At 34.9% G+C, this 17,763-nt stretch overlaps 4 protein-coding genes across 6 annotated transcripts in view; 2 read left to right on the top strand and 2 right to left on the bottom strand.

Moving 5' to 3' along the window:
- The first annotated feature begins 2,535 nt into the window (after positions 1-2,535).
- On the top strand, positions 2,536-5,994 carry LOC145618299 (uncharacterized). Its single transcript, XM_081673072.1, has 3 exons — positions 2,536-2,858; positions 2,996-3,038; positions 5,577-5,994. Exons 1-3 carry the CDS (start codon positions 2,574-2,576, stop codon positions 5,690-5,692), a joined length of 444 nt encoding a protein of 147 aa, XP_081529198.1. The 5' UTR covers positions 2,536-2,573; the 3' UTR covers positions 5,693-5,994.
- Positions 5,995-6,364: 370 nt separating this feature from the next.
- LOC145618304 (uncharacterized) overlaps positions 6,365-17,763 on the bottom strand; it is a 79,604-nt gene continuing 68,205 nt past the window's right edge. Inside the window, exons 2-5 of one of the 3 annotated variants that reach the window (XM_081673080.1) lie at positions 8,519-8,539; positions 8,281-8,388; positions 7,590-7,666; positions 6,365-6,710 (exon numbers count right to left, since the gene is read on the bottom strand). In XM_081673080.1, coding sequence (XP_081529206.1) covers positions 6,571-6,710; positions 7,590-7,666; positions 8,281-8,381 — 318 coding nt within the window. In that variant the 5' untranslated portion in view covers positions 8,382-8,388; positions 8,519-8,539 and the 3' untranslated portion in view covers positions 6,365-6,570. Of the gene's footprint in view, positions 6,711-7,589; positions 7,667-8,280; positions 8,401-8,518; positions 8,594-17,763 lie in introns of those variants that run through there. The other 2 variants (XM_081673079.1, XM_081673078.1) reach the window with 2 other exon arrangements.
- Positions 8,728-10,918, top strand: LOC145618073 (mitochondrial import inner membrane translocase subunit TIM10-like). The gene is made up of 6 exons (XM_081672854.1): positions 8,728-8,829; positions 9,042-9,090; positions 9,601-9,653; positions 9,913-9,951; positions 10,052-10,121; positions 10,540-10,918. The coding sequence occupies exons 2-6, from the start codon at positions 9,049-9,051 to the stop codon at positions 10,588-10,590; spliced, it is 255 nt and encodes an 84-aa protein (XP_081528980.1). The 5' UTR covers positions 8,728-8,829; positions 9,042-9,048; the 3' UTR covers positions 10,591-10,918.
- Positions 11,998-17,639, bottom strand: LOC145617361 (serine/threonine-protein kinase BSK5-like). The gene is made up of 10 exons (XM_081672051.1): positions 17,224-17,639; positions 16,871-17,091; positions 16,582-16,717; positions 15,908-16,041; positions 15,723-15,828; positions 15,422-15,507; positions 14,747-14,935; positions 14,298-14,462; positions 13,016-13,129; positions 11,998-12,422 (listed from the first exon to the last, which is right to left on the bottom strand). The coding sequence occupies exons 1-10, from the start codon at positions 17,303-17,305 to the stop codon at positions 12,180-12,182; spliced, it is 1,476 nt and encodes a 491-aa protein (XP_081528177.1). The 5' UTR covers positions 17,306-17,639; the 3' UTR covers positions 11,998-12,179.

Below are 17,763 nucleotides of genomic sequence, written 5' to 3'. Positions count from 1 at the left end.
AACATCTTCTCTTTCTTTAAAGTTGAAATCAATATTTCAATTGATCATTATTCTAAGGTGTAAATTAAATCAAGCATATTTAACTACAATAACAAAAGTGACGTGGAAAAAATTTAAAGTGATGTGGCGAAATAACAAAAAAGAAAGAACAAATGGCAAAATGACACTCCTTGTCTTGGAGTTTTAATAATAATATAGATATTATTCTAATGATTCATCATCAATTTGACAATTTATCATAGTGCGGTAAAAATCAATATGATAAATAGAGCTGTCAAAAACTAACCTGACCTGACCCGACCCGAGAACTCAACTTAAACCGGCAATGATTTGAACCCAACCTGTACCCGGACAATGGGGTGAACTAGTTACCTGTAACCCGACCAGAACCTAACCATGTTAACCGACATTCGATTTGATCCAATAATTTTTTACCTGAACCCGAACCTGCTCCCGACCTGAGTGTAAGCGTCACCCGATTTAATCCAACCCAACAACAATATGTACCCAAACCAGTACCCGACCCAATTAGAACATGTATCCGAGTCATGGAAGGTTTAATAAAATTTATATGCCTTTTGTTCAACTTATATACTGGTACAAATCTGTAAACCCACAATCCGATTCAGCTTGTATACCTTTTGTTCTCTATTACTCATATATAGGTTTAATAAAATCTTGATAAAGCTTATCAAATTATAGAAAGCTTAATTATATAGGATCAACTTGAGCACATCGATATTATTGGAATTGAACTTGAACCAAAATCCAACTCAACACTAACTCAATCTCGAATTTATAATCTATTAATCCACTCAAACTTGCCTCACACACAACCCGAACCTGAAATTGATCCCTATATGAATTTGGCTCGAATTGAACCCGACATATATTCGAAAAGGTGAACGACCCAGAATAAACTCAAATTAAATTGACTCGACCCGAACTTGAATCTAATATGAGGCCCCAAAACCAAGTAAATCCTTAAAAAGCGTGGATTACAGCCTTCAATTTTGTAATTTTTTAACCTTTTTTTAGCCGGAAATAAAAATTGTTGGGATGTTTACCATGGTCGCTTATACCCTCCAAAAACCCATTTGGGTCGGTGGAACCATCCAATATGCTCTTAAACGGACAATTTACCCGTTCACAAATTGAAGTGATTTCGAAAAATCAAGCCTACCACGGACGTTTATGACAACATATAATGATCATATGTGATTTCAAAATTATATGACCCCGAGATGTATCCCTTAGGGTCTCAAGGTTTTTCGCCACCGGGCCCGAAACCTAAAAATTTCTTCAAAATAGCCTTCGATTTTGTAATTTTTGACTTCTTTCGCCCAGAAATAAAAATTGTCGAGATGTTTACCATGGTCCCTAATATCCTCCGGGAATCCAATTGGGTCGGTGGAACCATCCAATGCCCTTAAACGATCATTTATTACCCGTTCACAACTTGTAGTGGTTTTGTAAACTCAAGCTTACCACGGACGTTTATGACAACATATAATGTTCATATAGGGTTTCAAACGACATTATATGACATCGAGATATATCCCCTAAGGTCTCAACACTTTTCGCCACCGGGTCCTGAAACCTAAAAATTTCCTCAAAAAGCGTGGATAATAGCCTTCGATTTTGTAATTTTTTGACCTTTTTTCGCCCGGAAATAAAAGTTGCCGAGGTGTTTATCGTGGTCCCTAATACCCTCCGGGAGTCCAATTGGGTCACTGGAACCATCCAATATATCCTGAAACGGTCATTTTACCCGTTCGCAAATTGTACCGATTTCGTAAACTCAAGCCTACCACAGACGTTTATGACAACATATAATGATCATATATGGTTTCAAACAGCATTATATGACCCCGAGATGTATCACTTAGGGTTTCAAGGCTTTTCGCCACCGGGCCCCGAAACCTCAAAATTTCTTCAAAAAGCATGGATTATAGCCTTCAATTTTATTATTTTTTGACATTCATTCGCCCGGAACTAAAAATTGCCGATATGTTTATCATGGTCCCTTATTTCCTCCTGGCGTCTAATTGGGTCAGTGGAACCATCCAATATGCGCTTAAACGGTCATTTACCCGTTCACAATTTGCAGTGATATGATTTCGTAAACTCAAGCCTACCACGTACGTTTATGATAACATATAATGATCATATATATTTTTTCAAACGACATTATATGACCCCGACATTATAATGATAACATATAATGATCATATATATGGTTTTTGAAATAATTTTGGTGTTTTTTTTTTTAATTTTCTGATTTTTTTTTTATATTTTCAATTTTTTTTATGAATTAAGATAAATGGACCAATTATATCATGACATGTGTCATGATTAACCCCTAATGACTAACGGAGTTAACGGCCGTTGGTCATTAATGGCACTCGGTGAATTTTTAGAAAACTGAGTGGCATTTGCTGAATTCTGAAAAGTGCGATGACATTTGATGAATTTTTAAATTTATCAGTGGCATTTGGTGAAATAGCCGGAAAAAAAAATACCTTTTTACAAAGGCAGAGCAGTAAGAGTGAGTGTGCGCGAAGAGAGAGAAAATGGCTCTAGCAAGCAGAATAGCGAGGGAGAAGGTAGCAACAGCCCTTCAATGGCGGCTTCCTTCAAATCTTCTTCAAACCTTCAATTTCAGCACCGAATCATCTTCTGCAACTGCTACTACTACTACTACTACAAGTGAAGCATCGAAGAACACAAAACGAAGGAAGAATAAGAATCTCTTCGAAGTTGCGCAGTTCTTGCCTAACTGGGGTCTTGGCTATCACATGGCCAAAACCCATTGGACCAATGTTTCGTATGAAATTACCAAGATCAATCTCTACAAGGTTCAATCTCTTTTTCAAGTGTTGTTTTCATTGCGGCAATTCGTCGAACACCTTGCGATCAATTCTCATTTTGTGTTTCTTTTGTCTTGGTGTGGTGTTGATTTGATTATTGGGGTTCCTGGGTTTTGATTTTGCAGGATGGTAGGCACGGGAAAGCTTGGGGGCTTGCTTATAAAGATGGTTAGTCTCCAGTTTTTGCCCAAATTAATTGAATTTAAGTTGATTTTGTTCATTATTTTTGAGTGCTTCAAATTTTAGGTTTTATTTGTAATTTGTGTTTCATGCTATAGTCAAATGGAGAACTTTGAGTAACCTAGTGTTGCAATTAAGGTCCTGAGATTGTATAATGTATCATGAATTTGATGGTGAATCTGAGGTTGGAACTTGGAAGATTGACTAGGTTTTAACTAGGGTTTATGTTCTATACCTAAGCTACTGTGTTTTATTGTGTTCTCTGATTTTTATTAACTGTATCAGAGATTGGATCTGAAAACTATTGCCAATAATACAAAGTACTCATTAACAATCAGTCAATCAGGGATAGACCGGATAGTTGTGCGTTTATTCACATTCCCAAACCTTACCCTTCATTTCCATTTGGCTATTCTTGATTAGTTACCGATTAGCAATTGGGGGTTACAAGAATCTATTATTTCGCTTAGTGTATGCTATGGATTTCTGAACTCTGAATTTTTATGGCCTTTCCTAGTTTGGCTTTGTTTCAATTGGCTTCTGAACAGGGGCAATGCTTAGAGAAGCCTGCCATTATTGAGATATTTTTCCAGGAATTTACACCAGTATATTGGAGGTTATGGCACCCACTTAGTGGATGGTGGTGCAATACCAAACAGACATCTCAGTGAAGCTTGATGATCTTTTCAGTTACAAATCTATTGAGCTTCATTCCCCTAAAAATAAAGCTGTCAATTGTATCTTAAGAATTCATTTAGAAGTTGCTTAAGTCATAGTTGACTTGGTGCTTAGTGGAAGCCTGATTTTAAGTACATCTCGTTCATATCAGAAGCTTTTGAATCCTAAAAAAGTAAGCATGTGTAGGGCTAAATGCTTATCATTTCTTCATAAATGGAACCTATAAGTTTCAGTTAAAACTAAAATATTATGTTTAAGGGTTGCTTTTATAACAATTATTAACAAAACGAACTCATTATCTAAATTATTGAATAAGTATTGTGATAATGAGCTGGAATTTGTATCTAAATTCCTTAGTGTGTGCTGTGTGTCTGTCAGCCAAACTTAGCTTAGCTTATCTCTGTAGAACTTACTATCTCCTTGCACTTGTATAGTTGTACTCTATTAGTCGAAATCATGCAACACTTGTATGTCATTGTCAATAGATTTTGATAATTTAGAGTTGACCACTGTGATTTCTTAAAACTCTTATGAAGGGTGCCTTTTATGCTAGCAGTACAAGGTGAAAAATTGCCGCTTCATTTTTTCGGTATGGCATTGGTTTTATCATGGGATGTGGGAATTGTATTTGTCATGTCCACGAGGGAAGTACATAATAATTGCACAAGTGTGCAAGTGTCCTATATGGAGGAATAGATGCTTGTCATTTCTTTCATAAATGGAACCATGGTGTTTCTAACCCTGTTTTACCTGTACAAGCAAGAGCTTGTGGTAAATTCTGAAACACGCAATATGGTATTGGAAAATTTGAGTTTCCTCACTTTTTCCTATTGTTCCCTGAGATTTATTTTTCCTATTTGAGATTTATCTAGCTGGATGGTTTTGAACTATAGGCTGAGCTTAAGTGTGGGGTTTCTGTTATCTTAGAAAAATTTTCCATTAGCATAACACTAATAGCATGAACAAAAGATGTTAAACTTGATTCTTGATAATGTAGGTATAGATATTGACACTCAAAGTCTTAATACTAAGCTTGCAGATATTCTGTTATCTAACAAAACGCTCTCCTTTAGCATAACACTGAATTCATGTACTAAAGGTCTTAGCTTGAACTGAGAAGTAGGTAATTAATGATTCTGTGATAGTCTTCGAGAAAAAGGATGTTTTTTAACTATAGGGAAAGGGATTGTTGACTGTTAAAGTATATTTAAAGCCAAGATTTTGATGGGCTACTAGGAAGTGGTTTTCTGTCTTACGGTGTTTTTAAATACTGGAAATGCACGCTTCCCACTCTCCTTTCTGATTAATTACCTTATTACTGATTCTAATGTTGGAAGCAGCAGAAATGCTGAAATTTTGGAACTCTGCATTACCTTGAAAGACTGTATCCATTATATTATCCTGTTTTATATGCTATCTGAATTATGTACAGACCTATTAGATATTGGTTGGGTTTGTTTCCACGTAAATTTTAAAGTTAGGATAAATACAACATGGGATGGAGTAAATATATGGTTTCTGTTCTGTAGTAGTTTTTAAATGTCATTTAGAAATAGTAGCTTAGAAGATATGTGATGCATTCTTAGCATCTTAAATCTCCCACCTCTCCTTTTTTTTTCCCCCTCATAAGTTTCATGATCAAAATTTCTACACTGCAGTGACAACAATTTTTATTTTTTTTTTCTAATTCTTTTTAAGTAAAGTAGAGAACATTATGTGTGTGATTGGGGTGTTCCTTGAGTGAATCATGTGTGTGTGGGCTGTGTGCATACCAGGTTTCTCCTTGTAAATTGATTAAGGACTTTGTGAGTTGGTTTAATTTATGGTTATTGTGCTTATTTTTTGCAGGCATCCCTGCTCCTGCTCCAAAGAAAATTAGCGGAGTTCACAAGCGCTGTTGGAAATATATTTCCAATCCCATAAAAGTAGAGGCCGAGCCAAAGCCTGAAGCTGAGGCAGCTTAACTGAGGACTTGCATCACTTACATATTTGCCTATCATTTGTGGTTGTTTGTCTCACTTCAGTAGGCCCTTGTATGGCTGTCATTTGTTAGTGAGCTGTGACAAGAATTTTAGAGGACGCTTGCTTCATCACTATCATAGACAGAATTTATGTAGGAATCACATAGAGGTCTTGACTGAAGATGATGTCAGGCATTTTGGCTAGTGCTGTTTTGTGGCATACATGCCAATATTTTCTTTTCCATTTAGAAATACCTGAGATAATTATTCATTTCCTTTTATCTGATTGGCTCTTCTTTGTATCAGCATATTTATCTTATAAACAGAAAAGGAGAAACTCAATGTCTAACAGCAATGAGCCTCTTTGAGACACTACCATGGACGCAACTTTTCAAATTGAAGCCATTTTTAAAATATACTAAATTTAACTACTTATATGGATATGGAATGTAAGTTATTACTAGCCCTTGTGACAACCTTCAACTAATTGTGGCCAAATTAATTAAGGGAGGTACAGTTGGCTCGTGTGCACTGCAGCTAAATAGCGTTATAATTCTACATTAACAGCAGCCTACAGCAGTTGGCACCTCCTCGTATACTGTTCCCCTAAACATGCTTCAGTTTGTAACGCAAATTTATAGAAACCTTGGTCCTGTTCTTAGCAAGACAGTGCGCTATCTTTCACAAATAACTATTAGGAGAATCATCATATTCTTTTGAAAATTACAATCTATTACATTTTTCATGTCTCACTCGGAGAGAAAAATGAAAGAGCTCATTTTAACATGATTATGGTCTCTGATACTACTAGTTTAGCTACTTTTTGAGTCAAAATTTACGATACAAGGAAGGAAAAAGAAACATGATTATTTGCAAGTATCTCATGGACTATCCTCCGTTGAATCAGAAGCTTTGCTGTTCTTGAACTTGTCAACAGCATCATCAAAGGTCTTTCTCACATGCTCACACATGCTAATCAAATTCTGACAGCCGTCTTTCAACACCTCACCAGCTGGATCACCTGAAAAGTAAATAGAGAGGTGATTAGTTACAAGATAGGTCATGAAGGCAGGAATTAGCAGCAAACAGCACACGCAAAAGGTGCTTATCTGATTTGCCTCAAATGATGACACATAAGGATAAAAGCAATCTATCTTCAACATCATTCATGAAAATCGAGAGGCTAATCACAGATATGTACATTGTCTTATAAGTAAAATGTAAATTATTACCAATAAAGCAATCTTGCAGTACTAGATAAGTTACAAACTTTGACTACAACTTATAGTCTATAGGCTTGTATATTATAGGTGCAATACCAAGGATAGCCAAAAATAAGGGTTTTGCTTGGTATGGGAGAGTTGAATGTTTTCGGAACTTATAGTCTCAGGATTGCAGAATTTTGACTGTTTTCAACCAAATAAAATCCCATCATTTGCTGTCAGAGCAAACAAACAATGTATACAGTCTACATCATTAAAACTAATAGCAAAAGTCAACACATCAAACAGAATATCTTCAGAACATTTGAAATAATCAAGAAAAGCATTTCAGGTCTTAATGGAGAAGGCAATTGTGTAAAAAGTCTACACTAAAAAAAAGTATTGGAGTAACCAAGGTGGATGCACTGCCGATTTTTCAAGCTAAAGTGAATTAGCCCTTTGTAACACCCAATGGAAACAAAACTAAGGTCAAAAATTCACATTTCGCATGTTATTACTACAAGTCAATAACAAACATCAAAGAGCATCGCTAAATAACCACAGCATAATTTTCACCTTCAACTAACACACTCAGTTTTTGTTCTTTGATATTCAAGTACAAAAGAAAAAGCAGTATTAGGATAAGAATTGTAAGTAGTTGTAAACAAGCAAACTAACAAAAATTGTTCAGCAAGTACCTGTTGTTTGCACTCTAACATTTACCCGGGCTTCAGATGGATGAGGAATGCTGTACCCACAAAACGATACTCGTGGACTGCAAAATTACAGCACAACATAATTACATAATGAATAATAACATGCTCATAATAGCAGACTAAAAACATTAAAATTGCAGGGCATTTAGCATTGCAAACTTTTGGCTCCAAACACGAAATCACTATAAACAGTTCTAAGTATTCAATGGAAAGAAACACACTGCAATGGTTAACATCGCGAGTAACTAAATCTCGACCACTGCCCATATCACAATCCAGACGAATCCTTAAGGTAGACACACACTAAAGTAATAAACGTGAACAACTCCTCAATAAACTTGATACTGTTCACAAACCAAAATAGTACCCAACATTGTTTCCAAAAATGAGAAGCTAAAACAACAGCATACACCAATCCCAGAAAACAGATGTTGCAACATTGAAAGTACAGTCATTCAGTCAATTACTTTTACCTGGGAGAAATTTCCCTCCAATTACGACCTAACCCAACTCGAATTCAGATTAATCGGAGTCTAATAGATTACTCGTAAAAACAAGAACACCCAAGAACAACAACAAACAACAAAGGTTTCTAGTGCAAATACAAAGATATAATTCACAAAGTAATCAATAATAATAATAATAATAATAATAATAAAGAAAAAAGACTAACTCTTTGTTAAGGACCAATCTGAGGGAATTAGCAAGGGTATGATCTTCCTCAGTTATTGAGAATGTTGATGCACTTGGATTTTGATATGAACCATGCTCCATTTTTTTTCTGCAAAATTCACTACATAATTTCTCTGTTAATCAACCAATTCATTAATTACCCAAAAACAAAGGCGAAACCTTTAATCATAAATATTAGCAAAGAATTTGAAGAACCCTAACAAGTTGAATTAGCATACCTTTAATATTTTTTGCTGAAAATAGCCTGAAATTAGCTGATTTTCCTTGAGCGAGGCTGAAGAATTTGTGTGATACAATATTCAATTAGGGCTCATAAAATATGATTGTAGGTGGAAATATAGTGTTGCGTGGAGGGCTTTTTTGTAATTTCAATAACAACCCAATAAAAATAAAAGGAAAATAGTACTAAATGATTAAAAACCCTAAACCCCTAAATCAGAATCACTTCTTCGCTCATTTTCTTGCTTTCTCTCTCTTACACTCACCAATTCTCCCCGAAATCTTTTTGAGGCTCACATTTTAATTCAGGGTAAAGAATTACTTTTCTTTTTAATTAATTGCATTATTATCTGTTTGAATTTTAGAAGAATTTAGTTTAATTGGGTCAAATTTCATTGGAAAAGATTGGGGTTTCTATTTAATTTGTGAATTTTTGGGGTTTTTTATTTCATTTTGCAGAAATTTATGGTCTGATTTTGCTATAATATACTAATCCTTTGTAATTTGATTAACTTTTTTCAGGTTAAAAATGGCCAACAACAACATACCCCAGGAGCTGGCAAAAGAACAGGTACGTTGATTTCCTGCATTTATTTATATTGATATTCAGATGATTGTCTTAACTGTGATTTGTAATTTAGAAATGGTGTATTAATATTAAGATGCATGTTTATCTAACTATAGTTTCATGCATTATATTCGATGTCACGATTTTAGTCTGAGATTGGATCAACGAATATCATTGAATTTAAATTTCTTTTGTGGGATAAGATACATACTCGTAGATATCTTGCTTAGTGTAGAAAGTCCATTACTGCTAGTGTTTAAGAAGTGTTGTTAGTTGCATTAGTTCCAAGGTTATGGAAATAGATTTTTCGGTATTCGATTGTGGCTATCCTTTTTAGTTTTAATTAATGACCGAGTTTTATATTGTATGTTTGTAATTGCGTGACAATGTTTATTCTATCTTGCTCAGAATTTGTGATACATATTCATATTGATTTCCTATGCTCAACTTTTGTCTCGTATTCAATCTTATATCGCCATGGATTTTGTTTTCTTATTAAATTGTTTTGTGCAGGTCATGTTTATGGCTGAGAAGGAAATGGAGTACAGGGTCGAGCTATTTAACAAGTTGGTAATTTTAACTGTGCAATGGACATTGTTGTTACTTGCTAGACAATATAATTCTCTATTTGATTTTAGAGTATGTTATTGCATATATGCTGTCATAGTTTTGCGCATTGTTGCCATTAAGGGTTAAGGGAGCCCAGCAGATAGTCTTTCATGCTCTTTGGTTTTAGGTCTTTGCAAAATTGAACTCTGGATATTCTACATGACGTTAAGACTTTGTAATTTGTCTGACTTGTTATGTTCTTATTATCTGCTTCAGGCTTACTCAGACATGCTTTCGCAAATGCACTGATAAAAGGTACTTATTAATGAAGCACCCATTGCATTTACCGTTCTTTAGCTCTTGTATGTATAAAACCAGAGAGAGCTTATGTTGATGCTCTTCTTTCCGCTTTCAGCTACAAGGAGTCTGAACTGAACATGGCTGAAAACAGTTGCATCGATCGCTGTGTCTCAAAGTATTGGCAGGTAATATCAGTGTTTCAAAATCATGTGCAATTTAGTTTCTTGATCTCTTGCCAATTTATAGTTTCTCATCAAACCTACTATTCATAGTTCCCAAATTTTGTTTAAAAGATCTTAGTTTTCTTATACTCGTATTTGTTTGATATATAATCCCCTGTATTCTCTAAGGAAGATAAACATCTTCAGGGTAGGTTGTGATGGACATATTATGTAAGACTTGAAATTTGTCCATTGGTAGCTGTACTTCTGGAATTGCATCACAAAATTCACAGAATTTTCTGTACTTTTGTTTGGGGGTGCAGGGGGGTGGGGATGCCAGGATAGTTTGAGGCACTCGTTTTGCAGGTTGTATGCCTTGAGGGCCCTATTGGAGTGCTGCAATTATTTGTCTACTAATTAAAACCATTTTGTATGTTATCAGGTGACTAATCTAGTGGGCCAGTTGCTCGGAACAAACCAGCCTCCCATGTAATTGGTGTTTCACTATTTGAGTATCACTACTTTGCTTAGACAAAGCCGTGTAAAACAAATTGATGCTGTTGCTATGCTATGATATCGATGATACTGTTCCCTAAAAATTTTGTTTCTTTTGAACTGAATTATACTTGTTTAATTTGCCTAGTGATGGCATTACTCCTAATGATTTCGATACTAAATATTAGTGGAAGGCCACATTTGATCATATGTTTTGTGTAAGGCTCTAAGCATGATTCCTTGAATTGGAGTTTTCTTTTACTAAATTCCAGTTCCGGGGGTTTGTTTTTGTCATTAAGCAATAATCACAGTAGTGGATTTCAGGATGCTTAAGTTTGACTTTACTCAAAAAAATTCTCGGTTCATTGATTAATAGTCATACTCTATTAGTGAGGGCAACAGCAAAAATCTTATTCAAAAAAGGAGGCTTAATTTCGATGAACTTCAAGCCTTTCGATATTGTTGTCCACAATTATTTTGATCAACTTCAAACCTTTTGACATCGTTGCCCTTGATTATTTTTATCAACTTCAAATTTTTGATTTCGTTGTCCGGCTGTTCATAATTAGATTTAGGGAAGCCATTTGATTAGTTAGAATTATCCACTTTGCCTTTAAATTGTTAATGTAGACGTTTATGTATACACCTTTTATTAACACAAGGCCACCACAAGTCTCTATATGCTCAGTCGGTGGTTATATATGACCTTGGGATACATTGTCTGCCATCACTTGAATTTTCAACACTAGGTCCTAAAATCTCCAAAAATAATATAATTTCGTGTATTATAGCCTTCAAATTTGGCTTTCGGAGAACATTTTTGGACCCAGCAAGATGATGCATCGAGATGCTTCCCAGGTTCCCAAAAGCCCCCAAGAGGCCTACTTGGTGCCCACAACCATCTCACTTATGCCTTGATCTGCCCCTTATTACCATGTCTTTATTAAGCAATTGAGTTGATGTATAACTATCCTAGTTTCAAATACGTAGTATCACTTTTTTATCATACCAATCTTTCTTCTGAATTCAATTTTGATGATTCATTAACAGCAATACGAGAAAATTCAAAGCAATTTACTTAAATTGTAAAGTGGTCCTTATAACTTTAAAATTGCCAAATACTTATAAAAGGAAAACTTTTGTATACACCCGGTTTTCAGTAATTTACTGTACATCGGGTACACTTTTGTTAGATTTAGTGTCACTTTTGTCAAATTTATCAATGAAGCATAAATAACTCTTATATATGTCAGGGTAACTTTTGTGCATTTTAGTGCAACTTTTGCACATTTTATTGTCACTTTATAACAAATTTTCAGTAATTTACTGAACATCCGTTTTATTTAAAAGTTTGTGCTTATAAAATTGTGATAAACGGAGTATTATTTAGGGACTGATGGAAAAGTAGCAATGCAAATCAGACTTCCCTTGCTTTGAGATAAAAATGAAAATGTCAGTCAATACAACCTTTGTATGAATTTATAATTCTAATTACGAAGATAAAACTCACCACTCAGAAATTTCAAATAGATACAATAATTATGGAACCTTTAGAACCCAGAAAAATAAGAAAGCTCTATACACAATTCAGTTTTTCTTCCATTTGGCCTCCAATGACGTTCCATCTTTGAGCGTCTCATGGGCATCATTGTCCATCCCGAGGCTGAAAAGAGCGGCAGCTTGGAGATAAAATGCAGTTGGCCACTCGGGAGATACTACTTGAGCTTGCATAGCATCTGCTAGTGCTTCTTGTAGCATATTGCTCATCAAGTAAGACAAGCAACGTCGAGCAAACACTGTTGGTGAAACCATTGTCCCATCCTCGATAAACTACCAGAATAGCAGATAAAGAGTAATGAATATCAGACCTTTAAGTTCATAGTTTACAGTAGCAGTGATTAATGTATTAATCTAGCTATTTTAAGGTTCTTTTTGAGCTGACCATGTGGTAAATCAATGTGAAAGATACCATGCAACCAAATTATAAGAGATGTTAGATTTTTACAAAAAGACATTTAGCACAATTTTTATCCTGTTCTTTTCACTTACTATATTGGGAGATGTGACAAATTTTTTGGATATCCTACTACAGATTTTTCGGCGTCCCAAAATTATTTTTAGTTGGGATTGGCACAAAATTTAGTATTAGAAAAGTTGGTTGAAAATTATATTAAAAAAAAAGGTGTTGGGAAGAAAGAGAAAAAGATTTTATGGAATCATGGGATGGATAGAGAAATCGAAAAGGTGTAGAAAAGTGTGAAGTTCTTTTTTAGACATCCCAAGATAGAAAGTATAAAGTTCATTCTAGGACGGAGGGAATACATGACACTATTAGTTCCAGACAAAGGAAAGTAATTCAATCAAACATTAAATCCAGAATCACGGCGTTTAGTAAGAACGAACCAATGGCCTAGAACAATTACCTGTGTGTAAGATTTAATGGCGGTAGCAAAATCTTTAGCTCTAAAAGCAGAGTCTCCATGTTTCTTGCAGTTTAGTGTTTCTTGAATTTGACTTGTCCACACTTGGAAAGAAAGCTGGTACAAGAATTCACAATCTCATCAGATCGATATGAATGGAGAGGAGATTTCGTATGCAGGTGATGTCATGATGATGCACAGTCATAAAGCATGTTAATCAGTTTTGTAATGTCCTATGTCTTACAGGAGTAAAACTCCGGAATTTTTTAACAAAAAATGTAATCAAACGGTTTCTGTCATACTGTTGGGATCACAATAAGCTCTTCCCTCGGTTATGAATAAGGGCATTTTCATAAAAGTTGTTAAAGAGTACATTTACTGCCCAATATCAGTAACAACAGGCAAACAAGAGCATTCTCTTTTTGAAAAATTCTGTATTAAGCTAAGGAAGAAGTCTTAAAAAAAGAAAAATAACTGAATAAGAGAATTCCTAGAGACCGTGCAGCAATTATAAGCTAAGCAGGACCCAATCTACGCATAATGGTAATTTTGCAAACATAATTAGCTATTTAGCTGTGCATGACCCAATTTCATCAATTCAGACAATATCATTATGGTAATTTTGCTGCAATTATGAGCCATGCAGGACCCAATCTGCTCTATTATCCAAATTAATTATGCTGCACCCATTATATAAGACATGTGAAAATCTGATAAAACAGCAAATCAGGAACTACATGATTATACCAAGCTTTTGAAGGTCCCATTGGATAGCAAAGTGGTTGAGTGCCTGTTCTTTTTTGATGAAAACTGGCAGATTGAACAGCTAACTTACTTCCACCATTCCAAGATACCAAGCCACTATTTTAGTTCATCTCAAATGATAGGCCAGTTTCTAATTTAAGTTCAAATTTGCAATTATCCCACAATTCCCTCATAAAATTTCCAGTAAAAAGTACCATTATCTTTTAAATCAAATACAAAATTCCAGAAAAAAGAATACGTTTGTGGGGAAAAGTTCATGTAGTAGACAATTGTGGAATTCAGCTAAATTTTAAAATAATGACCTCAAGTGGTCCATTATATAAGGATGGAGTCCATGGATCCAAATGGAAAGATAAACCCCCTAAAGTTTCCCCAAATATAGAAAAATGCACTCGACAGATACTATGTCATAATAATTCTAGACACAAAGACATGAACTAATTTGTTACATATCCTGCTTGTACACCCAAACACCCATCACAAAAGATGAATATAAATGACAAAAGACTAAGGAGCCTACCTCATTTGCAATCCCCTCATCGTCCTTGTATCCAACATCTTCTAATATTTCGTGTATGGCTGTAAGATCCAATCTTGAACAAGCTTCACCAAGTGGAGTTAATGACAATGAATCCTTTGGAGATGCAGTTCCATGTGAAATACCCATCAGAACATGAGAGGGAACCTGCAAAATTTCATGGAAAAACACAGAAGAATTAAGAATTCTGCTGTTTACCTATTTCTATGAAAGGAAACTTCTACCCTTAGGCCAATTTACTATCAAAAGCTTTATTTAGTAGGCTAACCAAAATGACTGTTTCATTTTATCAGTATAATCTGCTTTTGACATGTACTAATACTATTACCAAAGAACAAGGCAGAAGAATTTTTTTTTTTTAATAAAAACAAGCCAAAATAATTAAGCAAGAAAAAACCAATGTCTCAGGAGAGGAATTAAATTAGGCTCACCTCAGTTTCTTTCTGAAGTGGAGTAAGAGCTGTCACAAGAGATCTGGCATTAGGCCTCTCACGAGCTTCATACTGCAAGCAACGTGATGCTAATCGTACTAATTCAGTTCCATCATCATTTGAAAAATGGCCCTCTAAATTAGAGTCAATCAACATTGAAAAGTTTTTCCCACGTATGAGATCAAGTGCCTGGGAAAATAAAGAGAATTCTGAGTTAAATTTTTTTGTATTGTGTTCCCAAGACATCTGAAAACCATTTGGATTGGTGTGCCAGGACCTAAGGCGATTAGAGAGAGCGTAGTACGATACTTAACATGAATTATAGTTTGACAAAACTCAATATCCAAATCCTATTTCTAAAGTTATGCAAATATTAATCATTCATGGGAATGTGACATGCTAAGCCAGCTCCAATAAGAGGACTTACAATTTAGCCCTATAATTCTTTCATGAAAGAATTTTGATGAAATTAGAGGTCTAATAAAATCCAAATCTCATGGATATATGAAGACTAATATATGAGTTCTCAAGGATTCTTAGATGCTCATTTATTACTTTCTAGTTCAAGTGGAGCTACTTGAGTAGCACACTGAATATAGGGGTTAATGAAGCATTAATTAAAAGGGTACAACATGACATAACACACTGGAAATTTTATGAAAAGTCGAAGTTTACATGGCTTGGCGGTATATGTTTCCCACTGAGCAGGTCAAGCAGTAAGGTGCCAAAACTGTAGATCACGCTCTCTGGAGAAATTCGACCTGCCAATTAGAAAGCAGGGCATTAGCTTCCTACAGAAATAAGCAGCTCCATTGCAACAGCTTTACAACATTCTCTGCACACATAACTAGGGAGAGACCTTCATTATTGAACATACAATCAGCAAGGAGATCAGGACAAGTCAAAATTGTCATGTATACCATTCAGCATAGTCTATATTTACGGCAAAATGAATCATTTAGGAAGGGCCAGGTACCTGTCCTCATGTACTCAGGAGGAGTGAAAGCCAAATTTGTACTATAGCTTTTGCCATCTCGACTGTTTTTCATGAGGCCAAAGCAAGAGAGCCTGGGATTACCATCCTGTCAAAAGCTGAGTCACGACATAGAGTATATGGAGAAAAAGGATAGAGACAAGAGCAAAATACAAGTTCAATTGTACCTGATCAAATAGAACTCTATAAGCATTAAGATCGTGGTACAATGATCTTCCTTTACTGCTACAATATTCCAAGGCTTGTGCTAAACACAATGCCACTCTCAACCTCATAGCCCATTTCAATGGCTGATTTTCCCCTGAAGTACATAAAAAATTTGAAACTTAAACCAAAATACAATAGCACCATCAACACAACACCTTCATCCATGAATCGGAGTCAACTACATGGAAACTCTATTAACAAAACAGCTTTCCTAACCATTAAAGTCTCATAATTAATGTTATAAAATTCTTTTATTATATCGACATTGCCTAAAGTTCTCCTTGTCTGTTTGAGACTCCTTAGAAGATTACACTAATGATGTGGTGCAACCCTGTATTAAGAATATACTGGTTGTACATTGATTGTTGCTAACTCAACACAAACACTTTTAGATAGAGCTTTTATCCCCTAGTCGAAAACATTATACTTTCTCAAAAATCAATAATAAGCATAAACTCAATACATTTTCAAGCAACGTAACATGATAAACATATCTCATTGATAACATATCAAAAACACAAATGCAATACTCGAAACATACAAAGTCCCTTTGACAGAAAATTAACAAATGCATAGTCAAGGTCACAACATTTCAATCTTAAACAAGAAAGTTATGAAAATAGATGATACTTACAGTGAAAAAGATGCTTAGAAAGAGTTTCATTGGGCATGAACTCAGCAACTAGCAATCTCTCATCACCCTCACAACAACACCCAATTAAATTTGCCATTTTCTCACTTCTCAGCAGCCCTACTGCTCTTGCTTCCTCCTACATTTTATATCAAATTCCAATCAAACATCCAACTACACTAAATAAGCAATTTTCTGTAATTAATCAAATTTAACAAAAACCCATCAAAATCAAGAATATGTATTACAAACCCATATACAAAAATTGCTAAAAATAGCAATTAGTTAATACCAGAAATTGCCGAGTATCAGGCCAAGCAGACCTATGGAACCGTTTGATGGCGATCCAACGGCCATCATTGAGCTTCCCACGATACACAATATTAGGAGCTTTCTCACCATGTTCAGAAACAATGTTCTCTGAAGAAAACCCAGAAGCAGCAGCTCTTAACTCGTCCAATTTGAACTCAGTGAAACTCGGTTGTGACTCACTTTCATCTTTCCCTCCGTTTTCTACAATCACCCAGAAATCAAAAATATACAAACATCAAAACCCATCAAAGATTAAGCATAAAAGATCAAATTTTTGAGCTTAAAATGAAAGATTAAAGACCAAATAATTTGAGATTGAATTAATAAAATTACCAAGATCGGAGTAATGTGGAGCATGACTGTGATGAGAGTTGGACCACCAGCAAAATGAAAGTTTAGAGCAACGAACTCCCATTGATTTTGTAGAGAAAGAGAGAGAAAGAGCTGGATCAGTGAGTGTAGTAAAGTTTAAGGTTGAGTCTCAAACTTTCTGCTAGTTTTTTTGTGTTAGTGTGATTTGAAAGGGTTTTACAGAAAAAGGAGAAATCAGACAGACAGAGGAGAGAGAAAGCAAAATTAAATAAAAAAAAAAAAAAAAAATCAAAAACAGAGAAGATGGAGAAAGTAGTCCTAATCTTTTGAAATAGTACTCACTCCATTAGTCCATTTTAGTAAAAATTTGTAAACGGTTATGTTTGATACAAGTGATTATTTCCACCTTTCTTGTAAAGGGTTGATAATGTAAAATTGATAAAAGCGTAATTGTGCCGTCCGATATATATTTAAAAAACTTATGTATGTAATAAACAAATTTAATCCTTTTATATAGATATTTATACGGAGTAAAATAATGGTATGAATCATGAAATAATG

The sequence above is a fragment of the Chenopodium album genome, chromosome 26, assembly GCF_948465745.1.
Source record: "Chenopodium album chromosome 26, dcCheAlbu1.1, whole genome shotgun sequence".
Classification (NCBI taxonomy): Eukaryota; Viridiplantae; Streptophyta; class Magnoliopsida; order Caryophyllales; family Amaranthaceae; genus Chenopodium; species Chenopodium album.
Note: the sequence above shows the minus strand (reverse complement) of the source record. Positions and strands in the feature narration are given on the sequence as shown.